This window comes from Crocodylus siamensis, chromosome 4 (genome assembly GCF_052110815.1).
Source record: "Crocodylus siamensis isolate JL-2025a chromosome 4, ASM5211081v1, whole genome shotgun sequence".
In the NCBI taxonomy this organism is placed as follows: Eukaryota; Metazoa; Chordata; order Crocodylia; family Crocodylidae; genus Crocodylus; species Crocodylus siamensis.
The window spans coordinates 79,314,749-79,332,842 of NC_143398.1; the positions used below are offsets into that span (position 1 = coordinate 79,314,749).

Here is an 18,094-nt window from a genome sequence, read left to right on the forward strand (position 1 = left end):
GAAAATGTATATTTATCTGCTCCTAGTTGCTGTCAAAGATTACAGGATCCAGGAACAGTAGGACCCAGGGGAAGCTGGCTAGTCAGAGAAAGTCCAGCCTGCTCCCATCCCACTCCCTCCAGCCCACCCCACCTCACTTGGAAGTCTCTGCCTACCATGGCTTTTATAGCTTCCCTGCAAGCTGCTCTAGCACCTTGTGGCCCCCGGCTGCAGCACAGGCCACAGGAGCACAAGGACACTCAGGTACCCCATGGCCAGGAGTGGGAGGGGGTTGGGGTGTGTGCATGTGTGTGTCCCTGCAATGAGGGAGGGGGAGAGACTGGGGGGGAAGGGGAGGAGAGGCTGTGTGTGTGTGTGTGTGTGTTCATAGGGCAAGTCCCATATAGACCCCACCATACACATGTACCCATATCCCCCTTGCACACCCCAACCACCAGCTCCCCACAACCCTCATACCCACCGTCACCCACATATCTACACACCCACTCACATGCTCCATCACCTCACACTCACACCCCCCCACATACCCCACACACTAACAGCCTCCCCCACTCTCCCACAATATACAAGAGTAAGACTTCATTTTAAGCTATTGTGCAATCACCTGTATATGCACTACACAAACACATGTAAACCAGGACAAAAATATTTTTTCAAATCAAATTAATGAATGTTGTAGAAGTTCGCTTTTTAGAATATAATTTGGCATTTGCTTGGTTCTGAGATGGCAAAACCCCTTGCTGAAAAATGTATTTCTGGGGGCAAGGGGAGGGATTTCTGGTGGCAAAGTTAAGGGGTTATGGGGCAGATCTTCCAGTCACAAGACAGGAACCAGGGGGCAGGGCTACCAATGTCAAGGGGTGGGGCTACCAATGAGGCCCCTGACAGCTTGCCAAAACTTGGTAAGCGGCCCTCCGCTCAAAATAATTGCCCGCCCCTGATAAATTGTGTAGATTGAACCAATAAGCAAGTGAACAACCATTCACTTTTGATTCTTGAAATGCAGTCACAGACCTGCAGTGGCTCAGGCCAAAAGCTGGGGCAGAGAGGGGGATGCTAAAGCATACCTCCCTGTTTGGCTGGAGCAAACACCTTGGGACATAATTAACCTGCCCACCCTGTGAGGCCAGGTTATTTTCTATCCCTAGCCTAACTGATCAGAAATATCTTTAACAGATGAATGATCTACTCAGACTATGCCAGTTGCTTTACCTGTGTTCTAAAATATAAGATAATGATGATCCATGAGCCTCATTTCAGACAAAACGTACATAGTAGCAAAATCTTCCAGCTGGCTGAATAACCTGGCATATTTAATCGATATCTGTTTGTAAGCTCTTCAGGGCATGGGATATGCCATAATCTACCTTTGTAATGTGCCACATAAATTTACAGTGTTCCAAAAATGTTGTTCATAATAAAAATCTTTATTCCTGATGTAATTATTTAAAAGACACATGACGCCCCAGTTGTATTTTTTCGTTTTTAGAAGTTTTGAGTGTGACTCTCCAATTTACAAATTCCATTCTTCCATCCAGGCCAGTTAACAGTCAAGAATTTTATACTGTAATAAATGAGTCAGGAAACAACAAACACCTTTTTCACTCGCTTTATTCATTGGTTAAAATGTAATGCCATACAGTTACTAACTGGGGGAAAAAACCCAAGGATTTCTTCTTTGCATAAAACAGAAGCAAAACAGAAAGAGACTAATTAGAAAAAGCCATTTTGCTTCAAGTTTTGAAACCATTACATACAATATAATACACATATTTACATTACAAGTATATTATATAAATATATGTGTAATTTTTTAACCACAATAAATATCAAGAAGATTTTTTAGGCACACAGCATAGAAAAAATGCAGAATCCGCACACTCCTTGGAGTGACTCACTCTTACATCATTTTCACACTGAAAAAGCAAATATTTTACATAAAATATACAGCCACAGCTTATGCAGTCTCCAGTGAACTGGGAATCATTCTTGTCTTCCCACAATTCTCCTCCTCAGAATTCTAATACTATTGCTCTATACAGCTAGTATGTAAGAAAATAGTTGGCAAGGTTTATTTACTCAGCTAACAGCCTAAGTAATTATCAGTGCTAACAAAATAAGTACAGCATATCTACATAATGTATATACAAGTATGTGCAGAAACATGGATTTGGTGATCTATTTTGGAGCTCTCTTTTAATACTGGGGAATTAACCTGAAGGCAAAAAATCAAGGAACTCAGAAATATTAGATCACCTGGGAAATTGCTACAACTGAGGTAATATGTCCTTCAGCAATAGAAAGCTTCCCAATTAAAATTAGAAATATTTTGTTTTTAATCATGACTATCCTGACACACATAGGCCATCAAGTTTTTAAGGGTGTGTGAATATTCCCTTCAATGCAAATGAAATACCAGACAATCATTCCAAAGGGAATTCTTGAGCTATGTGTACTGTCATGGTATTTTAAAGACAGTAGCCATGGGGCACCTGAGATCGCACTCTAGTAAGTGAAGCTGACCACTTCCCTTAAGAGAGCCAATGTTCAGTGATAAACAAAAAAGAGAATATTTTTCTTCACTAGCTACAAGTCAGACTCAGGCATATCAGGCATATCTGCCATTAGATATCCAATACCATAGCGTCCGTTAGGAGCAGTATTCAGAGTTGGGGATCCAGTTTGTTTTCGGTATATGTTTTTGCCAAAATTGGGAGATGGCACCTCACTTGGACTCTTCCCATGAATCAGACTTGTATCATCTCCCTCTAGATTAACAGGCTCCTTTATTATCCGACCTCTTTTGTAGGATACGGATGCCAGACTACCAGCGTTGTCATCAATAAGGTTGCAGCGACGAACTATAAAGACTATAGGCACAGGAAGTATAGCCAATACCATAAGTGATATACAGACAATCATTCCCCACGTTGGATAGCTTTGAAACTCGTCAGTAGCCTACACAATCCAAAAGAAATTCCATTAATACATCTGTATTTAATAAAAGATAAATGAGTAGTCCAGATCATCAAAAAATACTTTGTTATCCATCACATTCACATTTTAGTTCATCTTTTACACACTAAGGACATCCCCCAAACTACCAGTCAGTTTCTGCTGACCCTCAAGGTGTTCATGTTCTCTAGGGCTTATGTTTCCATCAGTGCTGAAGCACTGAAGCTCCCCCAAATTTCATGAGCTGCTCAGAGGCCTAGCACAATCAGAGCCTTGAAGCAGGTTTTCAAATTAGCCATTTCCTCACCTATTTTGCTAGCATGGCCTAATCCTTCAAGAGTGCTATGAAGGATGAGGGTAAGATGCCAACCAGTACGATTCTCTTTGTAAGTAAAAGCCATATTAGAGAAAAGTGTGTTTTATATTGGTACCACTGAGATCAAAGTGGCCATGCTTCTCTCTCTTATATTTGTAATAAAATACATAATTTTCTAAATGTTCTCTTTTCATATACAAAGTGAAATCACTTTAAATACACATTCCATGTTTCTGATAATGATAACAGTGTATTTTCCTTAACATTGCTTACCGTATCTTCAATCCACGCATTATAACCAGGAGGACTTAATCCCATTTGGACAATACTAGCTACCAGCAAACATAACAATACTAAAGGTGAAATATACTTCCACATGTAGTAATAGTATGGGCTTGGAGAAAAACCAAGCATATCCTTTAGGTCCTCCATGAATCTAAGAGGAAAAAGGACATTATTAGTATACATACTAAATTTTGAGTGTCTGTAATTAAGACATATCACCTAATTTGCAAGATGAAGTGCACATAGAAATATCTGCCCCTAAATTTATTTTACAAGTTTGTACATAGAACTCGTATTAGTAATGGGCTGCAACATCCTGGAATAATTAATTCTGGATGTCTTTAAATATGGAACATACCAGTGGCTAACAATGAATTAATGCACTTAGCTTTTTAACCTCAGAAGATTTAAGCCTGAATCCTGATGTAAGTCACACACAAAAATGAATGTGATGTTATCTTCCTAGTCCCTAAAGAATATTAGTCCAAGACTAAAAGAAAAGCATAACTGGAATGATGAGAGTCTTAAAAATAGAGGATGATGTACATTTGATGAAAAAGCTAGTATAGTTTTTGCTTTTATTATTCCTGGACAGATAAAAAGAGAAACACTTTGCAATACGTATAACTCTTCTTATGCAGATAAGGTTCTTTGGGTAGATGTGATATGTTTTATTAGACCAACTTAACAGTTGGAAAAATTGTTCTTTGCAAGCCTTCAGACACAAACACCCTTCTTCAGGCATAAAACTTGACTAATCAGATCAGATTTCCAGGGCTACAATGAGATTCTTTTTAAGAAATAACCTTCAGGAAAGTCTACAGCCATAAGCAATAATATTTCGTAAATTTAATAAAGTAATAAAAAATACTTATTTTTTAGAGGGCTCTGAACACAATACATTGTACTGAGTCTTCATTGTACTGAGACTGAGACTGGAGAAACTGTAAAATGCAATGATACAAATATTCCCACAGATTTCTCCAGAGTAAACTTTCATTTAAAAGTAAGCTACAATGTGAAAGTGCAAGCTTTCTCTCTCTCTCACTCTCTAATATAGCTCTGGATGCCCACATCAATAAATGGAAGTGCAGGAATAATGATGTAAACAAGTTCAACTGTTACATGAACATCTGTGTCACAAGCATTCTTAGCACATTACAGCTATCAGTCTGCCAGAATGTTAAACATAATTTAGAGCCTGTGTGAATCCTATTTTATACACTAGATGGATATCAATATTACTGATAATATAGAAGGTGATAATATAGATTGATAATATATAAGGTAGTATCAATATGTAATATATAATACATAATATAGTATCAATATAGATTGATAATATAGAAGGTGTCAAAACTTACCATTTTAATTATGGGTTTTTTTTAATTTGGTGCTGATACCTAACCACTTTCTCAAATCATTTGCATTTAGAATACTGCAATACTCGTTGGATGACAGCTGAGTTCATTTTCCTCCTGGACATTCAATATGTCTCTCACTAATATAGATTACATGACTACAAGACAGTCAAGAAATATATTTTGAAAGCTGTTGTGTCTTTATAAAAGTCCAAAATATTTAGGACTACACTCAGACGAAGTCCTCAAAATCTTTCTTACGCTTCTTCAAACATGTTTCTCAAAATCAATCCGTGTGTCAAATGAAATATTAACCAGCTCAAATCCTGAGCTATGATATGTTTTCATGTTCTTCTGGGTCATTTACCTACATATGTGTCATTGATTTTGGATTCACATAAAAACAAGACATCTACAAGTGACCTAACAGATTTCTACAGCTGTGAACCCAAGCATGTATTAGATTGTAACAAATTACATTATCCACAAAGTAATGTGGATGCCATATGAGCTGCTGAAAAATGACTGTGTGAGGTCTTAACTTCGCCCTAATATGCCTTGGCACTGCAACTTGTATTTTGAACAACGCCTACTGTTTTAGGACTTCCTGATGAAGGAGTACATGTGCTCCAATGACACTAGCAAATGTGAGAGTTAAGTTAGAATTTGTTCTTTTTGAGATTCTCTCAGAAAACTTTGATGATATGTTTTTCTATTCCCTTTTAAAATGGTACTGTAATGCATGCTTTTCCTGTACTAAGAATACTATGAAAGAAATGTCCCTTATGCGGTTACTGTAGCATGAAATACCATCAGATCCCACGAAAACATACCATTTGAAACATCCCCTTGTTCACCATATAGTCTGTATATTGTTAAAATGCATGAAAGTAACTGATTTCACAAATGGTTTGTATATTCTGCATATGGCTCCCCTTTCATGGGACTTTCCCTTTTCCACCACATTTAACATAAGCTACTTATCTTCATTTTCAATGTCTGTCATGATTTCTCCTCATTCTACAGTTCATCTTATGATGCGAGCTTTCAGCACTCACTTGTTATATTTTTTATTCTTTTTAAAGTGTTCTTCCTCAAACACTAGAGAAGTTCCCTGTCGATATTGACACAGCTTTCTCATTTAAATCTCTCTTTAAAGGTCTTCTTGGCTGTGGTACCTACAAAAATCTGATGGTGAGACAGCTAATGCGGAGAAACCACTGTGTATTGTGCTACCCAGTATGATTTCGTATTTTTTTGTGCTTGCCTATCTGTCTATATACATTTTTCATCCTAGACTTCAGTTGCAAGCTCTTGGGGACAAGGAATGCCTTTTCATTCCATGTTTGTACAGGACCTGGCTGAGTGGAACACTAATGTATACCTGCTATCTCTAGTGCTAGCATAGTAGCAAAAAACCCCCCCAGAAAACAAAAAAAAAAGCTATTATGGGGTTTTTTGGGGGGGAGGGGTTGGTTTTTTGTTTGTTTGGTTTTTTTGTTAATAAGAATAGTGGGTTCCCAACTCAGGTTACTCTGGCAGCCATATACAGAGCTTGGCAGTGTACATAAAAATCAGTTTGAATGTAAACTTAAAAATATTGGGTAACTATACACATTTCTGATGCCCACTCTGATGGATTCTAATTAGCAACCTCACATTTCAAAATGTTAAAGCTTGTCAGATGAGATTTAATTAAAGTGCCCCCACCACCATTTTGAAGTGCGGGATGCTGAATACATGTCATGTTGTGGTGGTTTTAATTACAGAACTTCTCAAGAGCCCCTCCAATTAAAGTACCCTCCCTACCCACCCCAGAGCATGTGTAAAGACTCCCATTATGCTTAAGCGCTTACAACTGAGCCATGAGTCAATCTTGGTCACTTTACTCCATAACAAACTTATGCCTGAGAGTGAAAAATCAACCTAGAAAAAAATGTGTTTGACATGCAGTTTCAACATTTACACTGATTCTTGAATCTACGATGAGATTTACGACAAAGCCATATTCTATTCAGCATGTAAAATTGAATTAAACTTGAATATGGATGCTACTTATCACATCACAGTTGTATTCATGCAGTGAAATCTGCATGGGGCTATACCTTTAAAAAATCTAGGTGGAGCAACAATTTTTATGAGAATAGTCATCTGCATTGACTGACTGCCAGTTTCTGTATGGGCTTTAATGTGTTGGTTTGCCTGATAAGGCTCTGTGAATACATTTATAGGGCATAAGGCAGCTCCATGAAAATATATTTTACACTAGTTCTTTATATGGTCACTCTTGCATCAGAAGCAGTATAACTGTACTAGCAAAGTAGCGCCCAGGATAATTAACTCTGATGAGAATTTATTAGGACATTCTAGGAGGATTTATTAGGACATTCCAACAATCTCCTCATTCCGCATTGCCACAACTTCAAACTGTACATACACTCAAGCTGTGTTCCTCCACATTTACAAAAAAATCCCCAAAAAAGCCTCCAAGAGATGTGGCCATACAACATTCTCCCCATCTTTGGGGATTTACCGTCTGTGATGTCAAATATCTTGGGTCTATCAACCTTAAGGCCACACAGCAAGACCTCTGTACTAGCTGGAACTGTTGCTGAAAAAGGGTCCTGATCAGAGTTAAGAATGGAAAGTTCATTGAGAAGTCAACAAGGTTTGTGTTTTGCTGGGTGTTGTGAGATTAGCTTCTAACTGTTTATTATGGCCTTGTAATTTGTTCTTGGCACCTTAGCACAGCTTGAGTAAATTGCCTAACTGTAAAGCTGCAGAGGACACTGGGGATATCAGGAGGGAGAAGAGGAAGGTATGTTGACAGAATCTCACCTTCAGACTCAAAATCAAAGTATGTAGTATGGTTGTAGCCACTCTGTGGTTGCTGCTTCATCTATATCAGTCTTCTTTCCCTGAGTGACCCCATCACTCATGGGGTGTTTTGTCTAGTGCAAACTTTCAAATGTACTGGACACCCCTAGCCATGACTATTTCCTCTCTAATGCAAGGGAGCTGGCAGATATTCTAGTTTAACTCCTGTATTCACAATAAAACTATTGCCTATTTAAGTCAGGGCATGAGCACGGGGGGGGTGGGAGCACATTCTTTCTTACTGCACAAATAATCCAGGGATTATTAACACAGACCAGAAATAATTTCTGAAAACCATAAAGCGTGTTTATTGTAATTTTTTTCAAATCTGATTGGAGGCTGAGTAATACATGAGATAGAAACAATTAAAACTCAAATGAAGCATCCTGACTGCACCACTGTATTCTCAGTGCCTAATGATAGGGATCATTATTACTCCTATCACTTCAGCAGCCCAGCAGAATAGACTGTTCTGACTATTTCGTCTTTGTCTGATCTGGATTATAAATTTGTCACAGGGACATTTCATCCTTTTTAATTATTACAGGAGCAAGCATCCCAACCTCACCCAGTGGGTGTGTTTACATGAGATGTTTACTGAGGAGTTGTCTAATTAGCTCTTCAGCAAATATCTCAGCATCTACACATGCAGGACTATTAGCCTGGAGTAAATTAATAAACTCTACAGCAGAAGTTTATTACAAGTAAATATGCAAGTACTACCCTGCTGCAGAGTTTTTTACTCCACAGTACTGCACGCTCATGCAGCTGGCTGGGGCATGATGGTGCTTCAGTATGGGTGCTCCCTGCTGCCTAGCCCCACACTGGTGCACCCTTTTACCCCTGCCAGCCCCTCTGCAACATGCTGAACCAGGTTGGAACAATCCCGGCTGGCAGGCAGGTCCCTGGGGCCTGCCACCAGCCAGGGCTGCTCCAACCCAGCTTAACGTTCTGTGGTCCCAGGTGCATGTGTAAACATGGCGCCCAGGAGCAATAAATTGGTGCAATCTGCACTGGAGTTTGTGTCATATTAATGTGCACATATAGACATGCCCAGTGAGCACTTGATGATAATGATCAGGGGCATGGAGCAGTTTTCATACTAGGAAAAACTGAAAAAGTCTAGGACTTCTCAGTTTAGCAAAGACAAGGTTGAGGGGGGATGTAACAGAGGTATATAAAATCGTGACGGGTCTGGGCAAAATGAATAGGGAACTGCTATACACCAAGTTCCAGAATACTAGAACTAGAAATTTGTACTTGTCTTCTGAAATTATCAGAAGACAAGTACAAAGCTAACAAGAACAAGCTCTGTTTTTTTTCTCTCTGCATTGATACTGACAATGTTTTTTCACTTCTTGCTTTCCATCTCCAAAATCCATTCATCCTTTCTCATAACATAAGCCTTTGTAGTTGCCCTGATTATTCCTGGCTCCTGGAACAGTCTTAATCTTGGCCACACTGGCCACATCTACATGAGATGCTGACTGCGCAGTAGCGCATTACTATTGTGCAGTAGCATAGTATGGCATACGCTATGCTACTGTGCATTAATAAAGTAATGAGCTATTGTACAGTCAGCATCACCTAAAAGCCATTCTGGGATGCTACTGCGCAGTAACGCCAGTTACTGTGAAGTCGGCATCTCATGTAGATGCAGCCACTGAAAACTATTTTTTCAAGTCACACAAAATATCACAATCTGTTAAAATTTAACTACTGTCCTTCATTTGCTAAATCCCTTTTCTTATTGCCTAATTGAAATTTATATTCCTCACCTATGTCTTTAAGTCATTCCTCCTCCTTCAGTTCTAACTTTGTCTTTCTACAGCCTGTAGCTCTGTGTTTCCCTTTTTTTCCATGTTTTTCTATTCTGCATAGTTTATTTTAAAGCTCTTTGGATCACAGACCCTGTCTCTGAATCTGTCTATCTGCCACCTGACAAGATGTTCATAGTGTACATATTCGTAGTGTACAAAATAAAATAACAAGAGTTATTGTAATTAGTAATATCAACTTATTAACCATAACAGGAATGAGCAAATCAGTTTCCTGAACTTACTTGTCTATTCCATAAATACGAGTAACAGCAACATTCTCCAAAATGACCACAATAAGCAAGGGGAGGGTAGCAGAGTAGTCATCAAACATTGTGACAAAATAATTTCCAGAACGCTGCACAAAAATCAGGCCAACAAAAAATGCTACCAAACAGCAGATGACTAGAATAAAGGACAGAAATGAGAACTGTAACAATAATAATTTATTAGAGAAAAGAAAGAAAGAAAGAAAACAGAAATTGTTACCAAATGTCAAATGATATTTTAACTTGTATTGTTTTCTTCATTCTAGGTTGACACTGTTTTCCCTTCTTCTCTTCCTACATTTTAATTAACATAATAAAGATGTCCAAGAAACCCCAGCCATTCCTTCAGTAGCAGAAAATACCGCAAATAAGAAGTAATTAATGGAATGACTGTTATAAAATTAAGACATTTCTGATTAAGAAAACTAAGGATTGAATCCTATTTCACTTTATGTACCTAAATGACACTAATGCAGTTAAATTACTGTAATTTCTGGCATTTCCACACTGTTTGCAATTGTATTGCACATGCAGTGTGGATACAGAAATGTTTATATAGATCCTGCACATTCTCAGTAGTCTGCAAACTGGCTGGGCAGGTAGGTAGTTCTGTATACATATGCTGAGTAACTTCCATTTGGACATGTAGAGTGAAATACTACACTGCCCTAATGGAATTCAGGGACTATTCATTATTACACATCAAAGTTAAAGTACGGGTAAAATCAAAGGAAACAGTAAATGCTGTGTATGCTCGTATACGGTCATTAGTTTTCTCTTTTTCCATCAGTTAAAATGGTGAAGATGAAAAATTTCCAAACAAGACTTTCAAAAGAAATCAGATACCATCGCAACCATCACAACTTCAACTCTGAATTACAGTGGGGATCATCTACAATTATTAATTCTCTGAGTCACAGAATCCCAGTCATTTCTTCAGCTGAAGAAATAGTAGACTTATCTATAAAAAAGACCTGATGTCAGCAGGAACTTTTTTATTGGCTTCAGTGGCCGTGTCTACAAAAGATGCTGACTGCACAGTTATATAGTACCTGCATACCCAAGTACCAAATGACCAAATGACCCGCACAGCTTCCTGGGGATGCTGACTGCACAGCAACTCATTACCACTGTACAGTAGCTCATTACTACTGCACAGTAGTGTTGCATCCTGCTTTGTGCCACACGATGCTACTGTGCAGTAATAACAGGCTACTATGCAGTAGTAACGAGCTACTGCACAGTATATGCCTTGTGTAGATGGCGCCAGTTAGTATGTGAATGGGCCACAAAGCAGTAATAGATTGTCCCAAGTTCTACTGGAAATTGAATTTGGTTTCAGTCTGAACAGACAACACCTTTAAGATTGGGTGCAAAGTGTACAACAACTCCTAAGTGGCTCTGGTTTATACTTCTGCCAAAATCAGCTGATTTATTTTTATGGAGAATTTAAGTATTTGATCCATCAGCACAGTAAGACACTTGGTTCCTATTTAGTATTACTTGTTAAGCAGGTGTTCTGTGGCCAAAACACTACTCACCCCCCTTCACACACACAACCACTGTTTTGCTGAACTAAGGCCTTCCTTCCTGTAAAATGTATTTTTATGAATGGCAGGTTGGAAGTCCTCCAAGTCTAGTAGTTCATAGGTTTAGTACGATAAAGGCCTGCCACTTTTTGTAGCCAGCAGTACCCAAAGGAATGGGATGACTAGCATCATGTTCAGCCAACTCTGACTCCCTAGGTTCACAGCTAAGTGAAAGAGAGAGGCAAATTTTGACTGAAGTCCAGAGTAGGGCTCAACCTCTTATCTCTAAAGTCATACCAAAATACAGTTAACTGCTCTGCTGCTGCATCCCTCATGAATGGTGGATATACAGACATTATCCTGTTCATAGTGCTAAATAACGCTAATCCCTGCATTCTAATCTTTTTTCTCTATTCCTTCAGATATGGATCAGTCCTGCAAGTGATAAACAGACAAATTTGTTTGGTCTATTGTGGAGCTCTGTGATTTCTTTGAACTGTGAATTTCATCTTTCTTTTTATTTCTTGACCTGCTTTCTTTAACTAAAGCCTCAGCTGGTAAAGGATCATTAAGGATAATTACTGGAAAAGCCAACATTAAGCCTGTATGTGAAGCCTTCATTTTGTCTCCATGTGCACAACTTGTACAAATTTACATTAGTTATTGCTATTTCTGTATTTGTGCTAATTTCACTATCATGTTTGTCTATGACAATGGTCTTGAGGGGTAAATGATGTAAGAGAATTACAAATAATTAATTATAATAATTAGTTATGTAGATTCTTGTGCAATTTGACTCACAGAGTTAGTAGTACTCACACTATAAGACACAGGATAAGTTTCATGTGGGGATGTGAGGGTATCTGTGCATATGGATAGAGAGCAAAGAATGGAATGCAGTGATGTAGCTCTTTGCTATAGTTCAGTATTCGGATCCTTCCTTCCAAACAAACCACAAAATATTTCATAGACTTCCCCAAAGTCATTTGTTTCAGTAACAGAGACATAAATTATCGATCACTGAGAAATGAAAACATAAAACTCACCAGTAAGAATTTCCTTCCTCACTTTGAAGGTATCAACAATAGGTGTGATGATGCCTTCAATAGTTCCAAACATGCTACCAAGTCCCAAATTCACAAGCATGAGGAAGAACATCACTGACCAGAAGGGGGAAGCAGGGAAGTGGGTCATTGCTTCTGTAAATGCAATAAAAGCTAAACCAGTCCCTTGAACAGCCTGTCAATAAGAAATTCATATGCGTTTAAAGGAAAGCATGGAACAAACTATGAGACAAAATAACAATGGGTTATTATTTATTGCTATATTTTTGTAAGTGTGGGTGTAAATTCCAACCTCCTTACTCAGTAAAGATAGCATCTGACCCTTGTTGAATAAGATTTGCTGTGTAAAATATGATTTCTCAACTGAGAGGGGATTTAATAGCAGCCTTCAACTACCTGAAGATGGGTTCAAAAGAGGATAGAGCTAGACTATTCTCAGTGGTGGCAGATGACAGAACAAGGAGCAATGGTCTCCAGTTGCAACAAGGGATTTTAGGTTAGATAGTAGGAAGAATTTTCTCACTAGGAGGGTAGTAAAGCACTGGAACAGTTTACCCAGAGAGACTGTGGACTCTCCATCCTTGGAGGTTTTTAAGACTCAATTAGACAAAACCCTCATCATTGGGATTAGGTAGTTGGGGATGGTCCTGCTTTGAGCAGGGAGTTGGACTAGATGACCACCTGAGGTCCCTTCCAACCTTAATTTTCTATAATTTCTATAACTCTGCTTCAGCTTAACTAGTAACTGCGATAATGAATTCAGGTATACCTGACAATCTGGGCATCTTCATTATCAAGTCACAACACCTAACACTGAGACAAACTTATTAGAAATTTATTTTCTAAATGCAACTATAAAGTATAACAAATTTTCTCCTGCTACTGCTACCCAATTTCATGAGAAAGGAGGTTCTGCACAACATCAGGAAAAGAAAGTTCAAGTGCTCTTGATGCTAACAGCATACATCACTTCTCATGCTGGTATTTTTACATAAAAGGTACAGTAAATTCTAAGCAGACAACTTTCTTTGGGTAATATCTTTTATTAGACCAACTTAAATAGTTGGAAAAAATTCTTCTTTGCAAGCTTTCAGGCACAAACACCCTTTGTCAGGCTGAGGAGGCATCTCCAGTTGCTCTGTGCTCTTACTGCAGATGCTTCGTCAGCCTGGTGAAGGATGCTTGTGCCCAAAAGCTTGCCAAGACTTTTTTTCCAACTATTTGAGTTGGTCTAATAAAATATATCAGATTTACCAAACTAACTTTGTCTGCCATGTCCTTAGACCAACACAGCTGCAACCCCAGTAAATTCTAGTTAATTCACCATTCCAAGGGGAATGCAAACAATGAGGAATTATTTAGCAATGACCATTTATTGAAAATCAGAAGGAAATAGGGGTGCCTGCAGGATGATGGAAAAAAAATGAATTATCCCATAAGCTGGGTCCACACAAGCAGGGGCATGCCTTTACAGCAGCACAAACAGTAGCAGCACAAATTTGTGCCAGTACTTTGTGCCCCAGTGTAGGCCCCTGCCCATGTGCTTTGCAGCAGGGCACATTGTCCTGCCTGCATCATGAGCTGCAGGGGAAGGGGCGGGGGGCGGGGAATAGTGGCTGGGGCACAGGGTGCCTTAGCAGGGGCTAGCCATCCCCTGCGATGAGGTCCCCTGTGCCCCAGCAACCCAGAAAGTAGTACATGGAGATGGTTGAGCATGCAGCCCAGGGCTGTCTGCTCCTCTATCTCTATGCAATGTGGAGTCCCTGTGCTGAGGCACCCTGTGCCCCAGCCAGCTGCTCCACACCTGGTTGGGGTGCAGTGTGGTTCAGTATGGGGGCTCCACATACCTAAGCAGTGGCGTGAGGGTGAGGGGCTCTGCAGTGGGGCCCCTACGCTGAGGCATGCAGAGACAGGGGAGCAGCCAGCCCAGAGCTGCTCGCTCCCCTGTCTTGAGGTACCGTGCGCTCCTGCTTTTTTTCCTGGACTTTTTTTTGCTACTGGGAAATCATGGTAGCAAAAGTTGCCCCAGTACTGCAAATTAGCCGTGCCAAGTACCGGTTGATATGCAACTCATGCAGTTTGTGGCACTGCAAAAAGGTTTGCAGCACCACAAACCACACGTGCCTTCAGGTCTAGATCCAGCCATAGATGGCAACAATAGTGTCAAATTATCTCATAGGTGAATTAACCAGTGTTTACTTCATAAAATATCATCAGGTACTACATTCCCCAGTTTATAAATGCAGGGCTTGATTTCCAGCTTAACTATTATGAAGCCTTTATTTGTTTTAAATTTAAAAAAATCTTGGGCATGATTTAGGTCCTTCTAAGGAATAACTGATTTGGGGATGTAACAGTATGTAAAATTCCAGTCCGCAGTGGAAAAGAGAAATATTTATCAGGCTTACTAGAAAGATTTTAAAGCTGGTACAGAATAATGATCCAGCAAGTAATGATAAGTAGGAAGATATCATGTTGTCTGTGAAGTGATATACATTCCTATGAAGCCACATATATGTTTAAAAAATAATGTCTTACAATTAAAAGTCTGATATTTTTAAAGTGCTGAATCTGCACATCACCCATTTAATTTTTATGGAAACTCAGCAGACCTGAAAATTAATTCCATAATGTTTTATGATCTCAGGATCACCAGAGTTTGACCACAGCTTACTGTAACTCAGGTTAGGTACAGACACTTAAAAAACCCAGGGCAGAATTGATCTAAATTATACCATTTTATGTAAGTGGCACAGTTTAGATCAGTAGCAAGCAGAGTATGCCTTTGCCCTTTGGTGGCGGGGTGCAAATCTTAAAGTGGGTTCTGCCATTTTTAACCAGTCTATGTATGTTGAACTTCTGTTCTGTTATGGGTATTGACCAATTTCATGTGCCAATCTCCTGTTCTGTTATGGATATAGACCACTTTCTGATCAATTACACCAGTAAAAGCATAATGTCTGTACCTGGTCAATGCAGAAACATAGAGTCCTAATCCCATGGGCCCTATCACTTTTGTATCATATTTTTACATATTTCATGTGGGGCTCTTCAGAAAATAAAACCACTTCTAGGTATATAATACCATGGTTTGGGTTTTTTGGGTGGGACTGGGCTTTTTTAACTTCATAGGAAGAGAGGTGGCTAACAAAATACTCATCCATTCATAAACCCTGTATTGCAGACTCAAATATTATTCTAACCTTATCAAGTTCATCTTCAATCTGACAGGATTTCAGACCAAGAGCAGGAAATTCTTCTTCTTTAACTTTCTGAATAATGTCATATACTAAATTGTAATCTTCTGCTGTGATGCTTGAAAAATTGATATGATGTGGGATAATATCCTGGCTAAGATTGCCTATTTTCAAAAGTTTTAAAATTTTTTCTGAATTTCTGTAAAACACAATGAAATAAAGATAGTGAATCAGAAAATATGTGTGAATTTCTAAGTTAAATGTATAATAATTTAAAAAGTAAATGAATATTCATACTCAGTAATACATTTCTCATTTATGATATTTGCTTTGAAGCCCAAAACAGCAAACACCACCAAAGTTGCCAACACAGAAGTGAAAAAATTGATGAAGGACACCAGAACAGCATCAAAATGGCAGTTGTTGTCTCTCTTGTTGTAGCTTGAAAAGGCAATGACTCCACCAAATCCAAGCCCTAAGGCAAAGAACACCTGAGTCGCAGCTTCTCTCCAGACTTTGGGTTCCAGCATTATTTCAAGCTGTTTGAAATTAGATACAATACATGTCAACTACAAAATACCGTATATATTTTGCACAAATAAACAACAGGCACTTCAAGAAGATAATGTACACCAGCCAGATGCTAAAGCTCAAATGGAAAAATTGTGCCTAAGTGCCCAAAAGAGTATCTACACATCTGAGTTTGGCATGTAAAATGAAATAGGGTTCTGCCCAATTCGTATTCTTAAAACACTGTCAGAAGCAGACTATAACTAAACTGGCAACTAAATTTATCCTATGCTGTATTAAGTTTTCTGTTAAACTGTGGATCGATTGATTTGTGTATTAATTGTTAAAATGTCTTTATGGTAAACTTCATTTCTAAAAACAAATTAGTAAAGGTTGGAGACTGTTTTCATCAGCAAAAATGAAGTGTCATTTGGAATTCTAGTAAGTGTAAACAGGTGACAATTCACTGCACTGAAATTTTAGCCTGTGAAGTCTCAATAGACAGGATACACTATGACCAAAACTGAAAATTCCAACATTTGCTATTTTGCCTTCGGCTAATAAAAGGTATCGTCTCTGAACCAAGAGCTTTAGAGTTTTGTATTTCCCTATAGCATTCAACTTTCGAATTTTCAAGTTAAACACTGCCCTCATGTACACACAGAGACCTCTCACTGACTTAAATGGATTGGGTATCTAAGGGAAAATGGGGCCCCAAACTGAAAACAAATAGTAAATTCCATTTGCACTGCTTCTTCAAGTGATCAAATTTCACAGAAATTGTGTCTTTAGGGGAAAGTAGGTCAGTCATCTTGATTTTACCCAGTTAGTAGACCCAAAAAGAAGTAAACTGTGAACTTTAATATATTTCCTCAATGAACCTATCATACTTCCATTAATATTTTATTCCATTAAATATAACACTAAAAGATGTAACTTTGTATTTTAAATGTCACCTGGAAAAAAAGGAAAAATAAAAAGCATGAAGATAGGAACATTAACAATTCATTGATCATTTTTTCTTATTGTGAGCAAAAATATGGCCCATACTATTTTAATAACATTTCAGAATAAATACAATTTCCTCCAAAGGTGATCTGTCTCCTCAGTCTGATCTTAGTTCTGGAAGTCCTGAAAAAAATGACTTACACTATGGAGGTGGGAATATCTTTTCTGTAAAAATGTACAGTATTGACATTATAAATGTGCATATGCAGACAGGTGTTGAACACACCCTCTCAATGGCCGGGTCTACACAAGTGGTGGATTGCACCATTGCTACTGGGCAGTCATTTAGTAGTGGCATAAGCAAATACTAAATGACTGTGCAGTAACCAGTGTTAGCATCGCCACATGGTTTTTTTCAGATGCTACTACACAGCAGCTTGTTACTACTGCACAGTAGTGGCACATCATGGTTAGTGCCTGCCAACACTACTGTGCAGTCGCATCTTGTGTAGACGTGCCCAGGGTATCTATATGTATCATAGTCATACTAGTTCTTGTTCACTAGATGGAGCTAGATAGGTATTCTTCTACCAGTGTTTTGCACTAGAATTTTTTCTGCTGTCTGGTACTCTTAGCCAGATTCCATTCAATTTTAGTGCAGTATGTTGAACTGTTTCTCCATGTATTCTCATATCTATTCCCAAAATTGTGGATTTTGAAAGAGGCCCATTTATACTTTTCTTTTGAAGTTTTTCTATTCCTTTTTAAACATCAAGTTGGTGCTTAAGTAGAGCAAAAAGCAAAGACCAACATCCAGTCTTATACGTATATCCACAGTATATGTAATTCATCATTCCCATATTTAAGCAACTACTTGGTAGCAGCAAACATCAGTTTTAGAGGCTTACCACTAGAAACCAATAGAAGATATTATGAATATTGTTTTTAGAGACTAAATAATTGAGA

At 38.6% G+C, this 18,094-nt stretch overlaps 1 protein-coding gene across 2 annotated transcripts in view; it reads right to left on the bottom strand.

Annotated features, from left to right (window-relative positions):
• Positions 1–1,593: 1,593 nt before the first annotated feature.
• Positions 1,594–18,094, bottom strand: part of SLC6A15 (solute carrier family 6 member 15) — a 67,273-nt gene continuing 50,772 nt past the window's right edge. For both annotated transcript variants that reach the window (XM_090042635.1, XM_090042634.1), the window contains 6 exons: positions 15,968–16,209; positions 15,677–15,869; positions 12,456–12,648; positions 9,857–10,016; positions 3,545–3,707; positions 1,594–2,958 (listed from right to left, as the gene is read on the bottom strand). In XM_090042635.1, the coding sequence (XP_089898761.1) occupies positions 2,587–2,958; positions 3,545–3,707; positions 9,857–10,016; positions 12,456–12,648; positions 15,677–15,869; positions 15,968–16,209 (1,323 nt within the window). In that variant the 3' untranslated portion in view covers positions 1,594–2,586. The remainder of the gene's footprint in view (positions 2,959–3,544; positions 3,708–9,856; positions 10,017–12,455; positions 12,649–15,676; positions 15,870–15,967; positions 16,210–18,094) is intronic.